Source organism: Anomalospiza imberbis, chromosome 3 (genome assembly GCF_031753505.1).
Source record: "Anomalospiza imberbis isolate Cuckoo-Finch-1a 21T00152 chromosome 3, ASM3175350v1, whole genome shotgun sequence".
Taxonomy (NCBI): domain Eukaryota; kingdom Metazoa; phylum Chordata; class Aves; order Passeriformes; family Viduidae; genus Anomalospiza; species Anomalospiza imberbis.
This window is the reverse complement of record NC_089683.1, coordinates 19,012,532-19,039,672: the sequence shown is the minus strand read 5'-3', so window position 1 is coordinate 19,039,672 and position 27,141 is coordinate 19,012,532. Positions and strand designations below refer to the sequence as shown.

General features: G+C 36.4%; 1 protein-coding gene across 19 annotated transcripts in view; it reads right to left on the bottom strand.

Annotated features, from left to right (window-relative positions):
* The window catches only part of MYT1L (myelin transcription factor 1 like), a 316,920-nt gene that overhangs the window by 103,621 nt on the left and 186,158 nt on the right, over positions 1–27,141 (bottom strand). For 15 of the 19 annotated variants that reach the window (XR_010997011.1, XM_068183536.1, XM_068183538.1 and 12 more), the window contains 2 exons: positions 26,925–26,987; positions 1,642–2,015 (listed from right to left, as the gene is read on the bottom strand). Coding sequence is in view for 18 of the 19 variants with exons in the window: in XM_068183536.1 (XP_068039637.1) it covers positions 1,642–2,015; positions 26,925–26,987 (437 nt within the window). In the remaining variant the exon portion in view is untranslated. The remainder of the gene's footprint in view (positions 1–1,641; positions 2,016–26,924; positions 26,988–27,141) is intronic. The other 4 variants (XM_068183540.1, XM_068183546.1, XM_068183547.1 and 1 more) reach the window with 1 other exon arrangement.

Sequence of the window (27,141 nt, the reverse complement as noted above, 5' to 3'; positions counted from 1 at the left end):
TCTTCACATTGATTAGGACCACTAACTGCATGTGTAACTGTGCTGGAATAAGTAAACCACTGTGTTTCATTATCAGAGAAAAATAAACTGAGTATCAAGCCTGCTGGCTTGACAGAAGCAATTTTCTTGAGCTCTTGAGTTTTGCTTTAGTTTTTTTTTTTTTCCTTTCATCATTTTTGATAGTGTAGATTCAAAGTTTTAATGTCAGCTGAAATCAGAGTGTCAATTGCACCATAATCTATATACAAACAAACTTAGTCACTATTTTTAAAGAAACTGCTGGACACGCCGCACTTGCTCATCAAGAGAGCGACAGCAGTTGCACCATCAGCCTGGCCTAATGCAGCTTCTCTTCCAGGTTCTGAAACACCAGAGTTCCCTGCAAAAGGAAATTACTTCCTTGTTGCATAAAACTCATGCAACTTTTAAGACTGACCATTTATCCTCTACCAATTTTGTGGTAAATTCAGGCAATTGAGGAAACACCACAAATGCAGTATCTGAGAAAACTCTGATAGCCACCCAGCTGGCCACCATCTCGCCCAAAGAGAAAGAACACTTCCAAAGTCTTTCGTTAAGATTTAAGATCTGACCTTACAGAATGCTGAAACAAAAGTCACACAACTTTCATACCTGGTTCCTAAGAGGAATCCAACTGAGGAGTGCTGAAAGCTTTTCTTATATTTTTATTGGTTAGAAAGGTGAATCTACCCAACCAAAAACGTGTTCCCTGGAAATGGGAACAAAATACTTTTTAGATAGCTCATTAATTTTTGCATGATTCCTTCATTTCACCCCAGTGCATTATGATGTCTGTCATCAGCATAAGGAGTAAATTGACAGTGATTACATATTTTGAAAGTATTATATAAAGTCCAATATCCCAAGAAAAAGAGAAAGTTGAATAGGCTAATCACATTGCTACTGCATTAATTTGGTTACTACCAGTAACCTGTATGTCTAAATGGCATTTATGCCATGGCATGATAACAAAAATATATAAACTTTAGAAAGACGTTATCTATGTAAAACTGTCACTCACTATATTTTTAATAGAATCAACTAAAGCACACAGAACTCAAGTCTAAAAGAACCAAAGTATATTATAATAGTTCTGAATAGTTTCTTGGGGTAGGGGGAAATATAGGGCAAAATTTTCAAAGGGAAGAGGTCCATTTTTGCTCACAAAAATTATCTGCAAAATTGTGACAGAATTTATGTGGGCAATTGTTGACATTCTGTAAACAGATCTAGCAAATATCCTTGCAAATGATCAGTACAGGCACCCAGCTGTAGCTGATGCTTTGCTTGTACCTTTGTGAATATTCTCCCAGTAACTGCATGCATTAATCCACACTAGGATCACATTTTATGCAAGCATTTTTAGCACAAACATACCTCCACCCTCCTTGTTTGAAATGTGAGTGCTGGTGTATTAAAAACATTTGGAAGACAGACTTATTAAAATAAATGTTAAAAGAACACAGTGGGGTATATTTTCAGTGTGGAGCAGAGAGATTTAACTGCATGACTTCCATTAGCTTTAATGAGAACTGAACAGCTAAATCCTCACACACCACACTAGAAGATTAACCCAGAAAACACACATTGTTTACTTTTTACTAATACTCTGATTATTACCACGTTCTTCCTCCTCCTCCTCTTCTTCCTCCTCTTCTTCTTCCTCCTCCTCTTCATCCTCCACTTCTTCACCTTCTTCTTCATCCTCCTCTTCTTCCTCCTCAATCTCCTCTTCTTCTTCTCGATCTATCTCCTCATCATCCTCCTCCTCGTCACCTTGCTCCTCATTATCATCAGAATATTCCTCCTCTTCTTCATCCTCTTCCTCTTCTTCCTCTTCTTTTTCATCCATCTCCTCTGTTCCATCAGTTTCATAGCACTCATCTACTGAAGAGTTGTCTGCTTTAACCACAAAGGGTTTTCTTTTGGGGGCTGGTTCTTGGGGTTGCTTATCTTGTGTTTTTCTTTTTTTTGCCAATGGACAGCCATAAACACTGTTCAAAAATAAAAGATGAAAATTATAACACTATCCTCCAGATTTTATTTAGTCATATTCTAATTCTACATCATGATTAGTTGCTGTTTGCAAAATGCATTTTTTCAAAGTAAAGTTATGTTTAGGCAATGATGACCAAGGGGGAGGACACAAAACCTGTGAAAATCCAAGTGCTATTATTTGCCTGAAAATGTCACACATACACGACAGCGTAACAGCTTCAGAAGTGAATGTGTGAATGTATAAAAATGTGTGTTTCTCCTTCTCATTCATTTTTATCTTCTACATGTTACACTCCTTTCTAATGCAGATGAATATAGTTAAAAAACCAGCAATCTTGTCCTACCTGTAGCTAGCAGTACAAAATTGAGGAATAAAGCAATGCTTCAAAATTTGTAGTGTTCAGTATTTTTATTGTGTGCAACTATGTTTCAATGATGATCATATTTTGAATGTTTTTTGTTGCTATTATTATACATAATAACATAATAATACAAAAACAATAATGAATCACTTTTAAATTCTCCACTGTTTTTCTCTATTATATGCTACAAGGCTGGGCAAATGGGAAAGCAAGCTCCCCAACACAACAAACCCCAATAATTATCATGGCCAGTGTTACAAGTGTTCTCATATTAAAAAAAAATCAATCAATAAACAAAATCTTTTGTCAATGAAGACAAATTTTCAAAATTGAGTACCACTTCCTTATGGATCATTCCAATGCATTGTAACAGAAAGAGTATTTCAGAGTCTTGGTCTTCTACCAGAGTAGCCACCTGTTCCTCAAAGGTCACATAATCTGTGTTTGTTGAACCCGATCTCCCTTGTGTAACCTCTATAACCTTCTGTGCAGAGTGACTGCACACACGCATTATTTTTTGTTCAAAGAACCTCCTCTTTGAACTTTTTCCTTGTGTGACTATAACATTACTTAAGCTCTATCAGTTTTTAGTCTTCTTCCTGTCATTAACTAGTTTTGGAATATTTCAACTGTTCCTTATAACCTTTTCTGCATATCTATTAATAACTTACCCTTTTATGTTATATTCTTTCTCCCTTTATCCCTATATACCAATAATCTCTTATTTTCTTCCACTCTAATAATGCTTCATATTCTGTTGACAGACCACTGAAAAATCTGGTGCTTCACCACATTTAGTACTACTCAATGTGATATCCTCATAGTCTTGATCTTGGTCTAATTTAATTGCATCCCAGCAGCTATGCATCCCAATTACTTAAACTGCTACTTAGGTATAAAAAAAAAAAAAAATTAAGCACCCAATCACTTTATTTAAGTGCCTAACTCAAGTATTGTCTTGCCTAAATTTCAAATCACTTCTTCACAGTCTGCCTGGCACATACATATCTAAATCACAAAAGATGGTATTCATAAAAAAGCTGCTACAGGAGACCTCTGTGCAACACAGGCACCTTTCTCTCTGTGGGGACAATAGGTGTCTTTGAAGTCTAATCCAGCATGCCTAAAAACACCTGCCTCCATTGATACTATACAGAAATACTGCATAATTTTAAGTACATCCATCTAGCCAGATTCCAATGCACCTCACTTGGGATTAGGGTAGTAATCCTGCAGAATATGGATTCCAGACACCTGCATCAAAGTTGAGGCCTACTGGTGCAGGCTAGAGGGGGAATAGATCCACAACCTGCAGATTCCAGAGCCATGCTCCATCCAGAAGGAATATTCGGTGGAAGAACATCCTCTTATGGAAGATGAGCCCCAGTGCACCTGGAAGCACGAAACTGATGCAGCAGGCAAGCAAAAGCCCAAATCTTCACTAATTTTAAGAGATCTAAACCTGAAAAAATGGGGAACCCTAAGCTTCTGGTGTTTTCTCTTTGGACTGTATTTGTTTCTATCTAAAACCTATAAATACAGAAGAAATCCTTGTCCTAGATCACCACTAAAGTTCAGTGCCAAATGAATGTCCTGCCTCTTGTCCTGTAAGTCCTCCTCTTGATCAGGATCTAGCTGCCCAGAAACAAGGGGAAATGCAGGACATATGTCCATGGAAAACATTCCACATAATCACAGTCAAGGCACAAACAGGAATTCAATCTCCATCAGTCTGGACACTGCATAATACATAGGGTGAAAGGGAAGCACTGTTTCTTGTAGTTCTGCAGGTTTATTTTGGTGCTTTCCCTGGTGTTATGGGGTTTCAGCAGCTGCCTATTTAAACCCTCTTCATGGAACTCTGAGAGAAGGCAGATAAATTTTTCCTCAGAACTAGAATTTCAGAGTGTGTGCTGTGCCGAGGAAAATGGCTAGATAATTAGGGAGGAATCTGTTTCACTTAGGTGTCTAAGAGAGGCTGCATCCTGGAAAACAAGAGTTGATCATGTCCTGGGGCTCAGGCAGGTTTTAGAAACTTGCACATTAGTTCAGTATGATTTAAGCAGACAGGTTAACATTTACTGAATAGATGTGTCTTGCTTTCTTGGTTTCTGTTCTTTCTCTTTTGGATGCATACTACCCTCACCATAGCTTCTTCAATGCTGTTATTTGTTTAATTATATGTTCTCAAAATCCTGGTCTTTATTTCCAAAGATGTGAGCAGGCTTACCCCCAGAAATCCCCAGGATTTCCTTTTTTCCTCTTATAATAACCTTCTTAGAACTTTGCAAGTAGCACTGATGACACTTTGGGCAGCTCTGAACTAAAAGGGCACCCACAGATGTGTAACTGTTAACATTTTTCCCCACTGGCATTCATACCAACTATAGTTTTTCATAGAAACATGGAATGGCTTGGTTTGGATGGGACCTTAAAGATCATCTGCTTCCAACTCCCCTGCCATAGGCAGGGACACCTTTCACTAAATCAGGTTGCTCAAAGTCCCATGCAACCATAGCCATTTTGTCACACTAAAGTCAGAACATTAATTCCATCCTGACCCAGTCTTTTTTCATTTAAGAATACCAAATAGTTGTAATGTCCCAAAACAATCTCTTTTGGAATTCACAGAAGTGTAAGAAGTGAGACAAAGGACAGAGGGATAACAAATACATCTATTTTTGTTTGAACTGCTGTTTAATTTTTGTATTTGACAACTACGAAGAACAGCACAACTTTTTAGATGCAAATGATTCGTCAAAGGTAGAAAGAAATCCTCACTGTCATTTTTTACCATCTTTAGGATTTTGTCACATCTTTATGGTCTTCTGCACAAGATATTATAAAGTTTGTGAGAATCTATGGCATTACTTGGCATTCAAGGCCCCTTGGTAAGTGCATAACTGGCAATGGAAATCAATTCCAGTTAGCTGTGTGATGATTTTATGCTTTTATAAATCTCATTAAATAATTATTTGGAGCTCAGCTACTCAAGTAAAGTCATGAACTTTTGACTTTAGTTTATATGTTTATGAATCTATGGTCAGTATGTTTGCTTATAGCATTAAAACTGAGGATATATCAGCAACTACAAGAAATAAGTATTTGTATATTGTAATGGTTGGACCCAACATGAAAGCTTGGAAATATGTAGTTTTTCTAAGGAAATGGGTTAAGCTAGTTCAAAGAATCACAGAATGGTTTAGGTTGGAAGGTGTAGCAGCGCGTTTAGGGGGGGGACCCCCCTGCACCACAGGAAGGGACCTTAAAGATCATCTATTCAAACCCCTCTGCCATGGACAGGGTCACCTTCCACTAGACCAGATTATTCAAGGCCTTGTCCAAGGTTGCCTTGAACACTTTCAGGGATGATCCACAACCTCACCACTCACAGCAAAACATTTCTTCCTCCTATCCAACCTAAATTTCTTCTCTTCCAATTTCTATTCATTACTCCTTTTCCTACCACCAGTTAACTGCAACTCAGCTTTTGTAAACTCTCCTAATTAATTTTTACCAGGTATTCCACAACCCTGAATCTGGTTTTGTCTGTACTTGGATTTATACTTGATAAAGCCACCATTGCAATGATTTTTCATATAAAACCTTTGCAATGGTGGCTTGCACTGTCTTCCTTCTGCCTCTCAACTGTATACCTCCCACAGCTTTTATATACCTCATTTACTGCAGACTTTCATAGACTGAAAGAGTTTAAAAAACTCTCACCATGTGTTTCAGAAACCTGGGAAACAGGCCACCAGACCTGAAGCCTACTGTTAATAGCTGCCCTATTTTCTTCTTTTTCTTTCTTAACCTGCTCCACTCTCATCCTTTGTTTCATTAATTTTTCAGATTCTGCCTCCAGGACACTTCTCTCTGTTTCTGGCATGTTCCCTGTGGTCTCCTAGTGAGCACACCAAGGAAAAGGCTGCACTGGCTTCCCAGCAGCCTCTGCCACTGACTTCTCCATGTATGGAGATGACAGTCTCTCCCATTGACCTCTTCTTCCTCATATATTTGTGAAAGCTGTTATTGTTTGTCCTTACAGCTTCTGCAATTTTCTCTGCATTTTCAATTTTGGCTTCTGCGATCATCCCCTTATTTGGCTATTTTTAGACTTGTTTATCCCTGCTCAGAGCATTGACCCCATTGATTTATGTGTTGTGTCTGCCTTTATCCATTATTTTATTGCTCCCTGTATTTCCCCTGGTCAGCTGTGTTTGTCTTATTTTCTCCTCACGCTTCAGTTCTCTTGGCTTCCAGCAGGGTATATATCTGGGCTTCCCGAGACACACTTTCTGCTTTGCTGTGTGTCTCAGTCATCTCTGGTTTTTGGAATCTGTCATGAATAATTCTTGTGGAAAGAATGTTTCTGAATTTCATAGTGATAAGCTCCAAGAGGACATATAGACATTAATTATTGAAGAAATGGAAGAAATAATGTATCACTTTATAGTCCTTAGTTAGAATATGACTAATGATATTTTTTTAACTTTCATGCAATTTTTCTCCTTTAAAAACTTTATGATGCTACACACTGATACATTCAGCAGGAGTATAGTCCAGGAAATAGGTATTTCCTGTCTAGACTTGAACATATTGATTTTTAATATATTTTATTACTAATATATTTTTCAGTATAATTAGTATGGTTATTATTTCTAATTTATAACAATTGATATATATATTTAAATATACATAGTATAGGACCAAATAAATACCCTGGATTTTCTAAATCAGATTACTGACCAATATTTTCCCCTCCACAATATGACAACTTGCACACCAAAGTTGGAACATGATACCCTTATCTGGAGGAGGTTGTCCTCTTGGAGGAAAATGAGAAAGGGAGGTTATATGACAATAAAGAGTGCAGTCAAATTTAAATACCCAGTTTGGATAAAGTAATTCCCATGTGCTATGTTTATCAGCATTCTTTTTTTAGTTGTATCTCTTTTCTATTGAATCTATTATTTCAGATGACTCATGCTATAAGATCCAAGTGAAGAAAAATAAGATAATGCTAATGTTATGCTCTAAATCTGAATAATATTTTTTCTTAGAGTATTGCTATCTTTTTCTTTCTTAGTAGTACTTTGAAAACCTTATGAAACCTTTTTTCAAACTAAGAAGTGTCCCCAGAAACAGCATTCTCTTTTTTTTTTTTTTTAATGTGAGAATTCAAAAGAAACCAAAACATTTGGTAGGGAATAGAAGCTAAAAATTTGCTATACAAACACCTAATGAGGTTATCAGAAAGACTAAATTAAGTACTTCAATAGCTGAAGTGGTTGTGAGGTGGAATTTTATCATGTACAGTTTTTAAGATAGCAAATTAGGAAGAATATGCTTGGAAGCAAACTTCTGCTTAAGGCTTCAGGCAGAAGGTTCCCAAAGCATCTATAGTTGTCCCACTGGATATTGTTAAGTATTATTTTTGATTTGGGCTAGATAACATCCAAGTCCAGATGTCCAGATGAAGAGTTTTAGGTATCAAGTAAGTCCTCTAACAAATCCAGCCTTTTAAAAGAATGAGCAAATCTAATTAATTTGCATAAAACGGCAATGTTTAAATCACTCTCAAGGCAGTGACTATTAGCTCAAAAGAGCCGATACCATCAATTGATGGAAGTTGACCTGAAAATAAATAGATTCCAGCAAACCCTACAGCTTGAATTCCCTGCACTCCAGTAGGAAGCCCTTCCCAGCAGACTATGCACTATTACAAAGACCTAGTAGCTCTCCTGGTGAAGTTGGATCAATGAATTGATAGGAATGAAAGAATGATAATAAATTCATAAAAAGAGATTAATTCCATCCTAGAGATTTGCCTACTTAATTGCAAGAATAAACTCCTTCAGCTGAAGATGATTTTCCAACCATATTTGAATACTGCTTAAATACACCAACTTGCTACAGGAATGAGCAGCAGTGGACAGTGCTAATTGCAGGGTGGTAAAGTCAAACTTCATGTGGGAAATTACAAATTACTTCTAAGCCACACTAGTCAGGAATGTTTTCTACCCCATGCAAGTCCCACATAATGCCTGCAAACTCTTTTTGAATATGGGAGGTGTTGAGTCAAACATTCCCAGGCTGTGAAAGCCATAGAAGAGAAGAGAAAATAGAAGAGAAAATGGGAAAAGCAACAAGTCAAAGTTCAAGCAAAACATGGAGTTTTGGAGCTTTTGTTTTAGAGATGGCAAATTACAGACTAGAAGATGGATCTGGGACACACTGGTTTTAGTGCTTCCCTCCAGATGAATTAAAATACCCTGTGCTAGCATCCTGTGTGCTATGAATCCCAATCTAGAATACAGGCTTACTCAAATCTGCTTTCCAGGAGCCTGCTGGTAACTGAGCCAGAGCCTTGAATACTGTTCCAGAATCAGGCATGCTTCTTGCAACCACTGCACTGCCAAGCACCGTGGCATCTAAGGCCAGTTACAAAATGACTGCCCGAACACATATCTTCTCAGTTGGGGTTAGGGCACTAATCCAAAGCCAGTGCTTTGGAAAATCTGGTTTCACATGTGTAAATATTTTTGGAAAAGTGTGATCAAATTAATATACTTTTATGTATTTAAATTCTAATTTAAACTGACAAATATCTTTTAAAATACAATAAACTCATCTCTCCCATTTTTCTGCATGAAAAATTGGCTTTCTCATGAGTTTCTACCTCTGATTAAATAAATCAGATACTTATAAGCAGGAAGTGCTTTTATGTGTGCAGTATCAAAACACACGATCTTTATTTATTTGTACCAAATAGAACTCTGCTGACTTTTCAGTTTAGGTATGTATAAAATAGTAATTCAATTCAGTGAAAACTATTAATTTACCTTAATAGGCACAAGCTACAATGACAGGAAAGAGTGAAATGTAGAACATTCAAACTGCTTCTCCTTCTGGAGTTGCAATTTACTCTTCCACATTATGGAACAGTAAGAAAAATCACAGAAGTGACCAGAAGCACGCTAGATCTCAAAAGGCAGAGGAAGACATGATAATTTCTTAATAGAGTTTTAAAAGCCAACTCTGCCCTTTTGCACCTCAGAGCCTTTTAACACATATGAATAGCCATGAACATACCACAGATTCACCTGTGTATAGAAATATTTAATTAAATGAACATTAAAGAACTGGTACCTACAAACCAGCATTGCCAAAAGAGTTAAAAGTAAAAATAATATGAGATAGAATGATGTGCCAGAAGTAAATGATGGAGCTCAAGACTCAAGTATTTTTTCTTTTAGAAATTCAGGTATTGAAATATGTATTTTTAAACCAATTAAGTGGAATAGCTTTGATCTAGTTAATACAGTCACAGTAAATTAAGTCAAAGCAGGAATCTTTTATTTCATTGGTCCCTACACATCTCCATGTGAAATGTCTCCCCACCACAGTTCACTAAGACTCCAAACTGGTGTTGATGCACCCTGGGAGGACCACTGACAAGCTAACCTGCCTTCAGGCTGGTGAGACCATTTCACCCATCATCAAAACCTCTGCTCTTGGGACATGACAATTGAACGGAAACTTTAAGTTTTGCAATAACCAATCCATTCAAACAAGTTTATTTAATTGGTTGAACACAACAGCTGTTCAGTGAAGGAAAGTGAGGCAAAATATATTTCTACGTGTTGTACAAATAGAGGGGAAAACTCTCAGCCATGGAGAGCCCATTTCAAGGAAGATACAAAAAATACATGTAACACATCATGAGACTAAAAACCTACATGGCAGCATAAGTACATGCCCTGCAGTTGTTGATTATTCAAATTATTGAAGTATTTATACAACTAAATCAATATAATATCTGATTTCCCCATGACTTATGATGTCATTGATGGGGTTCCTCTCTCACCTACCTCATGGCTTCTAAAACCTAAGTCTAAACATCTCATGCTAAGACACCTTCTTCATAACTCAGGGCAGAGAAACAGGAGTCTCCTGGGAGGCTATTCATCTTATCTTTCTTAGACACTTTGTGTGTTGACAATAAAGGGAGGTGTTGGTGATTGTATTTCTACCACTTAGGAATCTGGTTAAAGTGAGACAAGTCCAAGAATTTTTCTCTCTCTTCTTTTTCTTTTTAATTGTCTATCCAGATTCAATAAAGACAATGCCTAATAGAATCTAAAGCCACGTACCATAATACTTTCATGAGAAACCCCAAAACCTGTTTCTTTTCTTTCTGCAGCTGCTGCATCACTTAACTTGAATAATTCTCCCCACTACAGCGTCACAATCTTTTCAAGACTACCTGTATGTTCCAATGTCAGACAAATCTGGAGTTTCCCTCTCATCTTAGGATGGCAAATACCCAACTTAACTGTGTGATCAAGAACAAGAAGACACCATCGATAATGTCTTGTCACCAGATCCTTGAATACTGGGGCTGGTCAACGAGTGCAGAATAGTACAGAGACCACAGGTTTAATGACTCATTGATTCATTAGATGAAATGCATATAATCAAGTTTTGCTAAGTGGTTATTGATTCTGTGCACTTTGATGTTGATTTAGATGCAACCCAGACACATAAAAATGGGAGCATACAGAGTCAGTGACCATTTCTGCACTAACTCAAAGAACACTGACTTCTGCACTAAATCAAAATCCTAAAGTCCACATTTATCTAAATATATATATATAAATTTGAAGAAAAACTTTGGGAAAGAAAATCTATCTTTCTACAGAGATGAAAATTATGTTGGCTACACTGAGTTGAATAAAAGCATCATCTAGAGCAGTCAAGGCTGTGTTTTCAGCCTCAGTGGAAATGATAACTTTTGTTTATAGGTAGAGGGTAGGGCAAATTCCAATTTATTTATTTTTCATTATAATAGTATAAAATGAAAATGTTCACAATCAATCATGATCGTGACCAATTTGAAAGGCTCAGAATATGCTACAAGAGTTCATCTATCAGTTACAAAGTATTTTTGCAAAGTCACAATGTTTGAGCCTTGAACACAATACGAAATCTTTCTATGCCAATATTTTAAATGCGATTTCCTTCAAGCAATTCAGCACACTATGTTCAAGCATCCAAAAACCAAGGGAAATAAACTGCTGGAAATCAAAGGTGGCTCATGTAGCTATACTGTCCGTCATTTAAAAACATGGTTAGATACTGTTATTCTATTAGTACAATCAACACCCTTAGACATAGACTTGATGGATCATATTTAACAACAACACAATAGGTCATACTGTCATTCTAGCATGTATTTCAGTATTGAGTAATAGAGTATGCTGTCATTTTATCACATCCATGATGCAGGGCTACTACAGTGATACTATCAGCTACTGATTCCTATAATAAATAATCTTCTCATCATTTCTGTATAGAAACACAATAGCACTGACTTCCAACTTAATTTTAACTAAGAAAGACATATGGCTCAGAATTAAGGAATAGGATACAACAGTTTTCATGTAACTATAGCAATAAGATTCTTACTTGATCAAAAAAGCTAACAGCTACAGAATATAACCACTGGAAAGGCGTAATGGTGTGGAGCAGCCTTCTAACACTAGACTGTCATCAGTAAACATCTGAAATTACAGGAAAAAATGACAAAAGCAAAGTGATACAAGCTGCAAACACTTCAGTGCTTATGTACCAGTCTCACCTCCAGCTTAAGCCACAGGATACTGCTCTGTGCCTTGCACGGTTGGTTAGGAGTCATTCAAGTGTGAAATATTCTAAATTCTGCTTGTTAAAGAATTGAGAACCTCTTCCCCTCTGCCATGACTTACACCCTGAGAGGCATATATTTGTTTGTGATAATAATCTACTGAACTAGTATCCTTCTGCAGCACACAGAAGTTGCTTTGCTGTAGTATTAGGGAGCCTTGCAGGTAGTATTTCCAGTAAGTTACAAGCTTATTTATCATAAAGAAATTGGTTCAAGCTGTTGGCAGACTCAAAAGGACAAATCTCTATCTCATGTTCAGTTGATATTTTTCAGCTCTAATTTTTCATTATTAGGAGAATTAGAAATACTCTAGTCTAAAAATGAAAGCTTACCTCCTAGGTTAATCACACAACTTTAAAAACCAGATGTCTAAATGGCTTTGCTTTAATCTGGCATTTTTTGATATATCTGATTAAAGGAAGGATGTCTGTACAGGTAAAAAAAACCCAAACAAAAAAGTCAAACTGAATTCCATCACATTCTAGTTCAGAATAAGAAGGCTTCAACTTGAGTCATATCACAATTTAGAAAAAAATACTATGGCATATAATGTTGCTTTTTATACCTGACAGTGAGTTCCATTAGACTGTAGAAGAATCTCTGAAGGCAAATGAAAATAGCCTCCCAAGAGAGTGGAAGCCCCACACAGCATGGTTTAAATGTGGCAGCTGGGCTGTGGGAGGAAATGGCATTTTCCATTGAAAATCTGCTGCCAATACACCTTCTATGGCTAGATTTTTAAGAGAAATGTGGCAGTTGTCACTCTCTGAATTTCAGCTGCTCAGTTTTAAGGATGCATAGGCAGGAAAGGTAGCAAGACTGAATGGCAAAAGGTCAAGAATAATGTTCTTGTCCAAGGACCAAAGAGTAAAATTGAGAAATGACTGGAAGTAGGAATGTGTAACAGGAAGATGGCAAGAGGGTGAAAAGATTCTTTAGTTTTAAAAGATAAAAGACAACTTTTTAGAAAGTGTGTGCCACTTCAAAGGTTACTTTAATTTTTTTTTTTAACAGTTTGAGGTATTCGATCCTTAGCACATCATTGAAATTTGGTAAGCAATGAGCTAGTTACTTTTAAAAGTGTCCTCTTTATATTTGGGAACTATCATGATAATAGTTGTGGCAACACCACAGGTCATCAGTTCCTTACATAATAAATTCCCCACTAATAACAGGTAGGTATATAAGCCTGGGAGTCACGAGAGCAATCATGTGCTATATTCACACTAAGAAATATGAAGTATTATGAAAAGAATGCTTCTAAATTAACTTTTCTGTTCTTGATGTCTGCATGTACTTGCAACTCTGACTTAGGCATAATCTTGAAAATATGACTCATAATCCAAAAAAGACACTTTCTGATTCAGGTAGAAAAGTCATGCCTGTAGTATGTATGGCTACTTTATTGCTTTCTGTTTTGATACAGGTGGTGTGATACCTGTATCTGGCTTTTTTCTTTTTAATGACAGTTCAACAATTTTAACAAGGTTGAAGAAATTGTCAAGCAAATGGAACACCCTATCTTTTTTCTTGCCTTTTTTTTTTTTTGAGATGGGTGGGGTTTTTTTTGCTTTGGGCTTTTTTTTTTTTTTGTTATTTTTGGTTTTTTTTGGGTTTTTTTTTTTTTTTTTTTTTGGTTGGTTGGTTGATTTTACCCAAACAACCTCTTATGACTCCAAATCTGGTTCTTCTAGAGCAATCCTTTAACCGTCAGACTAACTTCTCTTTGTTCTCTGCAAAAAACCTCACACTTCCTTCTGCTCAAAGGCCTGAATTCAATAGCCAGGACAGAAGGATCTTTGCCAGTCTTCATCATTTTGGTACGGCTCTGGCTTGAGAATTACCATGATGCTTGCACCCATTCAGGCTAGTGGAAAAACCAAAGTAGTACGTTGCTTCCTAAGTAACACTGCTGGTCCAGGATGCACAACTACCGTGAATTTTTTCAGTGAAAGGGGTGTGACTGCTATGCTGTCTATAGAAATGATGTGCCTGCATGTCAGTGTGAGCAGAGAATACCTGCTGTGTCTTCTAGATCAGAGGATGCTGGTATCTGCAGCCTGCAAATCTCAAAACATTCTGACAGGTAGAAAGCCCTGAGCAGCACAGCTTAGCTAAACTGGCAGCACTTCAGGAAATACACAAACTGGTTTTCTATTATAAGTTTGGTCAACTACAGACTTGATAATTTTGTGGATCCTTGTCTTCAATTTCACTACCAAAGGTCTACTTATAGTTGTGCTCTAAAATTTTGTGCTCATTTTCTGGTTTATATATTGTGAAATGCTCTTCGTGAAAATCCCAGATGTCGAAATTTAATGGTGGAAAACTGTTGTCTCATGTCTAATTGACTGGTAAATGTACTAAAGAGAAAGTGGGCCAGGTGCAAGATGACACTTTGTGTTAAAAATACCTGGAAGGTTTTGAAAGTAGGGATGAAAAGTGCCATAGGTATGATGTCACTTCAAATTATCTGATATCATGCAAAGTTATATTAAAATGTAGTCAGTAGGTAAATTGTTTCTGACTCTTCACCAGGTGATTCTAAATTTCCTTTTTGTTTCAAAAATGTTGGTATAATCTCATTATCCCCATTTCTCAGACCAGGCAATAAACTTTTGTATTTCTGAGTTTGTGGTTTTTTATAGAGTTCTAGAGCAACATCATTACAAAGTGCCCTGGTGTAAGAGGAATGAAATTCAATTCCTACTTACAAAAGACATCAGTTTAACCCATAGTATACCTAAAAAAAAATTAAAAACTTGCTTCTAACAAATCTAAACTAACCATGGCAGTTCTTTTGCTGTTATACCAAGCTCTCCCCTAGAGCTATTTCTAAGTCTGATGGACTGCTTTATTTTTTAAAGAACAATCAACAATTACAGTAGACAGAAAAAGCTAAGTGTTTTCTCTTTTTATATTTTAAACAAATTGTTCCACTTTTAGTCAATGCCATTTTAACTCTTCAGTCCTTCCTCCCACATCCTTTTAATAACATAACTGGAAACTGCTTGACCGCCAAGGGTTGAAGTTAACATAGCAGTCAGAATTTATTTGCAATCTTCCTAAAATGTTATTTGTTTTATAACTCTGACTCAGTTTCTCAGTCTGTCCTTTTCTGTGATCTCTTTAGGTCTCACAAGCCAAGCAAAGCCAGGCCATGTCAGTTCTGAGAATGTCAGTATTTCCAAGCAACACCTAGATGCTGCAGAGACAGTACCTCAACTCAGAAAGTAGTACACTTGCCTTGCCAGAAGCACTGAAACAAATTCACCATTGTGGAAGGGACAGAAGAACTGTAAAGCTGGTAATTCCTTACATAACACAGAATTAAAAAGAGAAGCTAAGTGTCTTTGTTTTAAGAACTAGAAATGTTAATTCCGAAGTCCCAATCAAAATAAAGTCATGCAATTACATTCTGTCACAATCATTCCTACATTTTCAGACAGAAAAACAATCTATTTTTTTTTTCCTTTCCATCCCAAGCCCTGTGCCCTAAAAATGTGTGCTGGTACAAAGTTGCTACAACCAGTCATGTGTGTCAATGTGGTGTTATGAACATGTTACAATATTACAAGTGATATGACCTTTGGTGTCATTTGAAATAAAGTACTTAACAGTGCAAAATGGTCTGAGTCTACTGAGTTACATTTGTGAAATGTTTTAAAGTACACAGCTGAAAAAGCTTTACGAGCCTAAAATACAGTTACCCTGGTAAACTGGCTGCACTTAGCCATCCATCTCACTGGGGCTTTGTATCTTCTACTTCCTTTGGCAAAGTATGGGATATACATGGAATTTTACAAGAAATAAATTTCAAAACCAGGGGGTTTTGTGTGGTAGCTACTGTCATGCAAACATCTAGAAGACTCATGTCAGAGAAAATCAATCACATATGTCATGATGTATGACATATCCTCTTGTTTGAGATTACATTTTGCTTGTCCCCTTTTCCTGAAGTGGTACATATGGTTACTAAGAACCAACAAACATTAATCCTCATTCATCATTCTACAAGGAACCATGACCAAGCAAAGTCTACATTAAAGGTAAGCAGTTTTAGTACATTTTTCTTACTGTCCTTGCAAATCCTAAATAACAAGAAAACACTTGGTAGTTTTTGTAAAATGAACTTTTGATATAAAAAAGATGGTCTAAAGCAAGAGGCAGTGGAGTAGAATTCAGAGGCGTGACGCAACTTCTGTCAGGGATGCAAATTTCTTGTGTGGTAGCAGAGTCACGAACTCCTGGTTTATCAAGGGAGCAAAAGCATTACGGCTCTGTTTCTATGCATAGCTGCACAGTGAAATTCTGACATCCAAGTGAGGTATGTTTGCTCCTCTGCTAATACCTAGGGACATGTAGGCACTTAACACGCAGCAAAGTTTAGACACTGTAATCCAGGCTGGTAGAAGGTATTTTCTGTAGAGGGGGATTTCCACTCCTGGAATTAATCACTTTAACCTTTTTTTTTTTTTTTTTTTTTTTTTTTTTTTTTTTTTTTTTTTTTTTTTTTTTTTTTTTTTTTTCCCTCACAGAAACAGAGATTAACTCGGTCTTTTGACTTGGAGATGGTTAGGGGAGAAATCACAATTCCAGCCTTAGCCATTATCTAGAACACACAGATATGTGTGAGCAATTTGTGTTTAATATCCTCTTTTGCCAGGGATAACTGAATCTCTGTTTTACACTTCTCAGAAGACTGCTTGCTCATGAGATTTCATAATACTCTAGGTTTCGAGTACACACTACTCTAATACTTCATGCAAAACAAAACATTGACATCTTCGTTACTACCAGTACTTTACTTTCAGTGAAGGATTCATTCAATTTGTCTCTAAAATGACTGTTTCCTGTATGAAGTGCTAATGCTGGGACTGAAAATGGAGTTTTTCTGTCTCCAATTGACTGCTCAAAGTTACAAAACTATATCTTTCTCTCTCCTTTTGAATACAGATAAGAAAAAAGAATGCAAGCATCCTGACATCTTAACTTCTTTATAGTATAAAATGAAAGTTCCCAGAAGATGGGAGAAAACACCTCCAACCAAATCTGGATGGAGTCCTAAACCTATTGACAAAGAAGAAAACAGTGGGAGAGCGGCGTTTTTGTACAGATCACAAACTGGGGGGCTTTTAAAAGCACTTGCTACACTGAAATAAGCAGAGGAGAGCTTAAAGATAAACTATCTATGCTATGTACTTAGTATGGCATCAAGAAGCCCAAATAAATGTTTTCACAGGTCTGATGAGGATCTGCTGAAGGAACTGGCGTTGTAGAGGCTGGAGAGAAGCAGGCTGAAGGGAGAGCTTATTGATCTCTAAAATTACCTGAAAGCAGGTTATAGGCAGGTGGGGGTTAGTTTCTTCTAAGTAACAAGTGATAAGATGAGAAGCAACAGCTTTAAATTGTGCCAGGGGAGTTTAAGGTTGAGTAGTGGGAAAAAAATCTTCCGTGATTGTCAAGTATTAGAACAGGATGCCCAGGGAAGTGTTTCAGTCACCATCCCAATGGGTATTTAAAAGATGTGTAGATGTGGCACTTGGGTACATGGTTTAGTGATGGACTGGGCATTGCTGAGTTAATGGTTGTACTCTATGATCTCAAAGGTCTTTTTCCAACCTTAACAATTCTATGGCTCTTGATCTGGACAAGCCTAATGTTTAAAGTACAGTTCTACTGTGACTTTAGAGTTGGACACAAAACAAGAGAACACTGATGAGAGTCCACCCTTTGGACTTAAGGCAGAAGCTGAATGCATGCCAGCTTTTAGCTCTAGCCCTTTTTCTGAACACCCACTCCCCATTCATCAAGTACAGGTAAGATTTTATCCTGGAGACACTAAGAGGGTGATAAACAGCAGCAGGTGTATATCTTTGGTGAATTTCTTCCACAAGAATCAGCTGAATAGAAAGCATTCATCCACTACTTGTGCATCCAATTCAACCGCCTGCTCACTACTTTAAATAAAAATGTGATGGTAGAGAAATCTGCTCCAGTCCCAGGGAATTGAAGGCAAAAAGCCTTTTTTTTTTAAATGACTGTTTTTGTTATTTAAAGCAAATCATGTCCTGTCCTATCTCAGTATATTTTATATTTCATCATAATTCATGGATTTGAGACACAGTCCTAATTTCAATCACAGGAATATTTTCTCTTAGACATTAAATCCCTTCTACACTCTTCCATGGATACTCACAGCATGACACTACTAGTTCTTGCAAATAATGAAAGGACATTAGATTCTGCAATCCCTCTGCATGTCACCAGTAAGCTTTAGGATTTTCTTGGGAAGGTGATTCAGGTGAATAGCCAGAAAACCAACTTTGTAGGTCCAGTCACCTGGTTGAAGTTGTCACTGTTTACAGAGTCCTAGGCTGTGGAGTGCTGAGGATGTCTTCAGGAGCTATCTATCCCCTGGGCACTTTTAATTCTGTGGATGCATTTGTTTAGATTTGTTATTGCCATCAAAGACATTTAGGACTACGTCTCCTTTCCCTGTCCTGAGCTGACACCACTAGAAGCAGTACTTCATATCAACCACTAATAAGAAGTGATGTCTTTGAAAGGGCTGTCTCAACTTATTGAAAACCCTCAGCAGAAGTCTTTAAAGACACATCATGGTGTATTTTTAGGCCTCCTTCATATTTGAGTTGGTTTCTTATGTTCTTCATTTTCTTTTTCTAGCTCAGGTAATACCTGAGGTGCTTGATTGGATAAAATGTGAGTATTTGAAAGAAAAGAGTGATATAATTTTATCTGTTTATTACATATATGATTTCTCCTGCCTCCTTTTTGATGATTCTAGAAGACGTCAGATCATTTTCACTGAGATGGAGAAAAAAGAGCAGGTCAACACTGTTCTGACAGCATAGGTGCCACCTACAAATAGAACTTTCTCAAAGCCATGTGTTAGTTGTATTTCTGTGGACACTAGAGCAAAAAATAAGATGGGCTTCCCTGCCCATCCAGCTGCCAGTATTCACCAGTAAATTCTTCTTTCTCTAAAGCTCTGACTTAGGATGCACCAATGCACAGGCCATTTTTCAACACACAGTAGCTATGGCTGCTGCTCAGAACTGCTGGAAGGACTATGTAGGCAGATCCTAACAGATAGTACCCTAAAGTCAGTGCACTGCCTTGCTTATGCCTTTTCTGGTTTAGTCTTAAGGTTAAAAACTGTCACTGCATTTTCACTAAAATACATATTAATAAAACTATTTTCTTAAATACCTCCAGCTTTTCAAACCTCAGTCTCAATATTTTTATAGAAACACTGTAGAAATAATTGACAAATCATGACATCGGGAAACTATACTAGATTCTAAATATAAAATTGTCCTATCATGACAAATCGCTTAATTTTGCTCTAGGATCCAGAAATTTTTTTTTATCTAAAAAGCACTGAATTGTAAAGTTAGACTTTCTCTGACATCAATGACCATTCAACAGATCTTTATTTAAATATCAGATAAACATCAGAGTCAGACTTTTGTCTTTTTTTTACATTTGTAATAATCTCCCATACATGCTTCTGTCTTTACACCTCATGATGCCTAAAATTTGCTTCCTGTTTACAAATGGGGAAACACAGGCATAGTGAGATGAAATGTCTTGCCTATCACATGTGAATCAACTCTGTAGATACTCTTTTCCGCAATGAAAAGCACAAGTTATTCAACCTCAAACAATTTATTTTTCTCCTAAGAGAACAGAGTGTACTCAGCAAACCTACCAGACCAACCAAATAAATTTCCCATAGGCAAAGGGAAAATGTGTATAGTTACCTCCACAATCTTGTTGGGGAAATTATATCCCCAGTACTACTGGATGTTTTGTTCTTTTGTTTTGTTTTTTAAATTTTTTTCCCAATACTTCTGCATGGTCTAGATTAATTTTGTGGCTGACAGGGACATCTCCAGACAGATATGCCCACAGAAAACCCCATGGCTGCAAGTGGACTGCTGTATGAGAAATATGCTCAGCACCTTCCATTTGAAAGAAAAGGAGTGTATCATTTCAGCAGCACACAAGCCAGGGCACCCACTGCAGAAAACACATCCTAAATCTGCTGTCTGATGCTCCTGCTGCACAGCTAGGTCAACACTCTCTATGCTCCTGCCACTGATTTACTTTCTTTCCCCTGCCTTTATAAGGATACTACTCCTAGTACTTGCAGGCCCTGCAACTTGTTGCCACTGCAATAACTACTCCCAATCCAGATGGTGTTAGGAGTAATTGAGCTGTGGTTCCTTTGTGTAGTCATCTCTACACAATAGCCACTACCATGCAGAGCCTCACACCAATTGCTCGTTGCAATTGATAGTTGCGCGATGGTTTAGACCCAGCTTTGTACCTTTCTAATCATTAATCAACAATCAGACAAAGGATTTATTGCTGAATCCAGACAGCAGCCAATACAGACCTCTAATACATTATGGATTCTCTGTCAGCACAATTATTTATGGTTTGCAGTGTTCTGTTTGAAAATCCCTATGCTCTTGCACTTATTTATTTATTTACTTGCTTACTTACATCACTTTAGCTGGATTTAACAAAGCAATGAAGCTTCATTATTAACATTTTTTATAAACCCTAAATGGTGAATTACTTTATATAAAATGTATTTATAATATTATTCTTGGTATTTACCACAACTTACCAAGGTCTTTAGCAAATACGCTGTTAAAGAAAATGGAATTAAATTTTCATAACAGTGTCAGATATTTCCTCAGGTAAATATCCAGTGAATCATTTTATCATTAAAAACACCATAATAAAGATTGACTGTCAGCTGAGAGATAAAGGAATGCACATTTCTCTATACTTCCAGCATCCTATGGGGTTTTTCACAGTATCATGAAAGCAAGCAACAAGTAAGGACCTCACTGTTCTGTGGTCAGGCTTTAACACAAAAGTATCAGTGGACCTCTGGTTCTGCACAGTGTGCAACCATGCTCTCCTATCAAATTAATGTTAAAATATGTATGTTCTAGCTTCTGATTTATAATATCTTTGACAAATAGTAAAAAGGACAGGCATGCCATAAAGTTTATGGATAGGGTGATGGCATGCACAATGATGTCTCATAAAGAATAAAGGGGGAAAAGTTATTTATTCTTGTGATTCAAGAACTAAAATACAGATAGACTGGCTGCGTGCACAGAATTTTTCATAAATATCCCACAGTGCACCCTGTTGTACAGCAGCCATACATTAATTAGAGCGTTCAGCAGACACTGCAATGTGTTACACTCACCCAAGTGAATCTTCATTTTTCACATGCAGGGCCTTACTAATTAAAATCAGCTTTGCAATTAAATGTGGAAAATTGTGTTAAACTTTGAAGCGTGGTTTAGAAAAAATGTATTTATTTTTAGGGTATTTTATTTTGATGCAAATGAATTCTCCATCAAAGTGAGACCAGTAAAAGGAAGGTATGAGGATTTCTCTTTTTTGTATTATAGATGCTCCTCTCGGTTGCAAGTTGCAATGCTCCACTATCTCTCTGCCAGTACCTGGCCCTGTTCCAATGCTTTTAGTGAGTGCTATCTGTCAAGGCATGAATAATACAGCCCCTAGGCTGTCGGCAGAATCCAAATGAGGCATACATCAGGAAGCAAGCACTCGACTTTAGCTCCAGAACATGCTCCTGTGAAGACAGGCAATTATTCACCCACGGCTGCAGCCATGGCAATCAAACTGGTGGGTGAAAAGGTATACGAAATGAAAAAATTTGAATAAGAAATATGGCCCAACAAGGCACAGAAATTCAATAATTTTCTAATAACAGAGAGGTATTTGAGCCTTTTAATTTCAAAGTTTCAGAGCCTGAATTTTTTTCACTCACTCTGTTAGAAAATGTAGACGAAAATACAGTTTATAATGTCAAGGCAATACATTGGTACTTGTTTGTTTTTTTCTTAATTAAAATAGCAATGCTAAACTCTAAGGTATTTATAAATTCAAAGTTTTATATGAAGCGACAAATCTCATGCCTAAAAATTAAAAGATAGTCAAAATAATTCTATCTGTATAATGTAATAAACCAGAGACAGGCTAGTAAAGCAATAAAGAACTAGTAGTATCATGAAAGTTGGTGGAAAATTAAAATGCAATGTATTCCATAAAGTTAGGGACAATTCATACATTACAGTAAGGCTCATCATTTTATGATCCCTCTTTGGTTTTGAGACTAGCCTTTTTTTTTTGCAAGACATTGTATCAGTAATTAATGAAATCCCTTACAAATAAAATATGACCCGAAGAAAAGGCATTAAAATTCCCTGGCAGATGAAATAAACATTTCATCTGCCAGGGAATTATATTATATGCTGAATTCTTATTTTCAGCAGTCAAATAGAAATTAATGCCATAGTAAAAGCTATATCAGTATTTCCATTTTAAATATGGATTTATCATTTGATCTTAACATTCTTCACAGAAATTTTATGCATTTTTTTCAGACTACAATTGGTTTGCTTTAACTTCTATACAATGGCTGTATCTGTTTTCAAATATACACTGTTGCATGCTCTAAAAGAATCCAAATGAATATACATAGTTCCATGCTACCACCTTAAGATTTTTTTAGGTTTCTTATTTCTTAGAATTTATGTTTGAATATATGTTATACATAGAATAGTATTTGTTAGTTTATTATATGAGAAATGTGGCAGTTGGCAAGTGATTAATCCATTACGGAATCTAATTGCTTTTGTTACTTGAGAAAAAAAAAGTGTTTTGTTAAGAAGCTTTTAAATAAACCACTGTATGCAATCAGTATTTTTTAATGGAATCTAGTTAGGATTTTTATGATGTGTCTACATACCTACTTACATGGCAAATCATTGGCATCTATTTGGTATATGACATTGTTTTATAAAGATTCTAAATGGAGAGCAACAAAGTAAAGGGCAATATTTCTGAAACCATCATTTCCATCTACTCAGTTAATAACACAGGCCAGTTTGCACTCAGTTACTCCAGAGTAACAATGGGATTTGCACCTGCAGAACAGACCAGAAACTGGACTCACTTTTACATTTGTATTTGTATACTTAGAATGTGATTCCTGTTGCCTCTGAAGCTGATTAATGAATCTGGCAAGGTTTCTTCTAACTGCAGTGAAAGAACACTTGAATCTACATTTTTCTGCAGGTGTTTAGTCAAAAGGCATCCTGAAAACACAGTTGTGGGAACACCCTCCTGGTCTGGTTAGAGTCACTGCTATATATTATGGATTATTCACAGCTGAAAGTATGCAAGGATCTGGACCAAGCTTTTTGTTCAAAGTTAATTCACAGTACTGAAGGTATAAAAGCAGTGTTCATTGTTATGCTGCTATGCACAGTGGGCCTGAACAGCTACCAAGGGACTAAAACAACCTGCATCAGAGGCATGGCCCAGGGAGGTGCTCTGGTTTTCACTCCTAAGATTTGAATTCATCTCTTGTCTCCACCACTATCTGAACATGTTTACGGCTTTTTTATTATTATTTCTATCTTGCATTCAGATCTTTCACAAGCTTTGTTTTCTTTTAGTTTTTCAGTTCAGTTGGCCTCAGGTGCTTTGAAATATAACAGGTACTGAAGTTCTTATCTGTGTAAACTCTAACCTTGAGGCATTGGCTCATGCTGTGTGTCATGGACAGCACTAGAAGGTCCATGTTAGCTTCAGTTTTCCAGGTATTACTAAAATGCACACAAAAAAAAAAGTCTGCTCTAGTTAAGGCAGGCACATCATCCAACTTTGGGCACTTCCTGTTAGTGCCCAAACTGCAATGTTAATCCTTCTGACCTTTCCATGCAGCCACTGGACAGAGGTGCTTTCACCACATTAATTTTAGAGATCCCAGCATTCTGCCCTAAAGTGTCCTTTAGAGAAACTTGTCCATCTAAGCTGTCTATTAGCATGTCCAGCCAACAAGCTGACATCAGGCACTGAACTTCAGACCCAGGAGGAAGCTACCAACCAAGTCATGCAAGGTTTTGCTTCCCTCCCAACTAAGATTTGACAGAAAGAAAAACATCAAGGAGATGGAAATGATACAACAAGCTCCTACATTGGTTACCCAACCTAGTTACAGTTTTGTGTTTTCATACACCTCAAAGGAAACATCACTGGCATGGAAAGTCTGCTTGTTCCCTTAGTACCTTGAAGCTCTTTCATAATTAAAAATACCACTGAGGCAAAAAATCTGCAATAAAACTCTTCTTTAACTTCTAAAAGAAGTTAATGTTGTTCAGCCGAACAACATTTCATCCCCTAAATCTATCTAAAAATGTGAAAGGATCTGTTTATTTCACTTCAAGCTTAATGTACTACCTGGGGATGAGTTTTCACTGTCACAAAGATAAAATTGCAATAATCACTAAAAAAAAAAAAAAAAAAAAACAACTCCCCACTCGCCAAAAAAAAAAAAAAAAAAAAAAAAAAAAAAAGCCCAAAAAACTCCCCAAAAAAACCCACCTGGAATTCCAGAGACTTGAAGACATTTTAGAAGAAAAAGAATTTTGGAGAGCTCTGACTACATCTAGTGGAAGCAAATGCATTTCATTCCTAATAATGAGCTGGTCTGATATTGTGAATGAAAAGGTCTTAACCTCATTAAAATGCTCTGTAGGTCTAAATGGAATTGAGTTAGGCATCAGCTGAGATATGCAATTCCCTGAACACATCAAATTTTTAAGACAGTCTGATTTCCTTGGAAGAAATGTTTGAGTGTCTTTCCCACCCATAGAGCAAAATAGAAAAGGAGGAAAATTCCTTCAAATTCTTTCAAAAAGGTAAATTTAGTAGGTGTGGGTTGTGAATAAATGTGCTTCTCTTCCAGAAAACAGAAATTTTAGATAAATGTACATTGTAAACCTCAACAAAGAACTCTGTGTTTTTACATTAAATAGGACATATATTGGTTAAATATATTTTGATTAGTGGATTGGCAATCATGGTGACAAGAAAACATAAAAGTCCAACAAATTCTTTTGTAAAAAAAAAAAGGAATTTTTGATGTATTTCCAATTTTTATTCTTATCGCATCTGCCCAAAATTTCATTTAATTAACAGCTCTGAGATTCAGTCTGTTCGTGTACTGACATACCAGAATCATGTCAAGAAAGCAAAATATGGAATTAACATCTCAAAACTGCATGTAATCTTTCCAAACCTCACATTTATTGCTTCTTATTTCCCCAAAAGGGTGATCTTACACAAACAAAGACACTAACTCTAACACAAAGTTAGAGCAATTCAGAAGAAAAGTCAGAATTTTTCAATCTAAGGAGTTTCTTTCTGTATGTTTTTGATATCTGCAGAGGAATTCCATGAAGTGTAAAGAAATGTATGTACCTATAATCTTGTACCTAGAAAGAACATTATATCATATCACTTAACTGTTGACGCATAATGAAATTTCTGAGGGAAAAGAAGGATTTAGTGCCTTTCTTTAATTACTTGTGAGGCTTGTGTTTCCATAAAGAAAACAGACAAAAGAAAACCATGGTTTGAAATGAGAAGTTATAAGCTAATTTAAATATAATTATTTTGGATACTTTTCCTAAATCAGTGTTCTAATCTAACCGAAGTCTTCAAATAGCAACAAAAATGTTACTGCTCTTATGAGTAAAAAGATTAAGAAAATAAATGTGAATAATTATTTTATGGTTTATACAGTTTAAATGTAATTCAAAGTAATTCCATTATCACTGTTCTTGGTCTAATTTTGAAAGTGTTTTCTGGACTTGTCGTTAAGCTTCATTCACTTATAAGAAAAAAGGAACATGAATGGACTGAGTGGCACTGTTCAGTATCTTTTCCTATTTCAAATAAATTCCTTAACCCCTAATGTATAATTTCAATTTAATTCCTAGACCCCATATACCCATTTCATGCAGTAATCAGATTTGGTGTGAAATATCTACTCTTATAAACACCACAAGTGCTTTATAAGCTGAAAAATCAGGAATGGAAAAAAAAAAACCTCTTTAGAGTTTCAGGATAATTTAACAGTGGTTTGAACACTTCCTCAATTCAGAAAAGAGATGGCCTAAACATCAGCCATTTTATCTCCTACATCAGGCTGCTGTATAAAATATGTCAAATGAAATGCACAGCAATAAGAAAAAAATACATATATTCTAGAGTTGCTACATTTTAAAAATATTGCACAAAAAATTCATGGACAAATGATTCAGGAAAGGAATGGTGTTTAGATGGATGTAAAACACTATTGAACACTGACCTTGCAGACACAGAAATGTAAAGATTGAGGTCTAAGTTAGTTTGAAGCACATGCAGTATGTGTAACATATGCTACCTTGTATACTATTAACCATAAACAGCTGGATTTTTTTTAAAGGCAATGTCTCCATATTTCTTAGTCTAAAAACTGAAGTAAAGGTATTTATAATACAGTATAACATTTGAACCCTGAAGTCTTATTATCGTTGATTTGCCTTAAGCTTTGACCTTTGAGTCTAACCTGATCATTGAACTTAAAATGCTCAGAAACTTTTTTTCATTCAGCTATGAAGCACATTAAATAACATGAACACGAGCACCAACAGGTAAGTGCGACCAAATTTTAATTTGCAACATATAAGCAAGAGAACTGTATGCAAAAATTGAGAGAAGATTTACAATGAGAGCAAGTCTCCTCAGCAAATATGTGAGTTAAATGTTGTGACATTCAGAAAGAAAAATAACCCTGACTCTAAGTGGCTTCTAGAATATGTAACTGCTAATTTTTATCATTGTTTGGTTTATCAAGGTCATGCCAGATAACTTATTTACCAAATCTCTTCACTAAATTATGAAAAATACACAGATATTACCTTCTGTGTCTTGCATATTTGCCACTAACATGACCACTGCCATCACAGCCAGGCGTGGGACAGCTGCAAAAGAGAGAATTAATTATATAGGTGTTGGTGTGCTGTAGAAAGATTATACTAAAAGCAGGCAGGCAGTAGGTTTTACAGAGATGGAGGGCAACCAAGACAGAAAGAGAAATCAAATAACTGAAGGGGAAAAAAAAGGGGATGCTTTTTA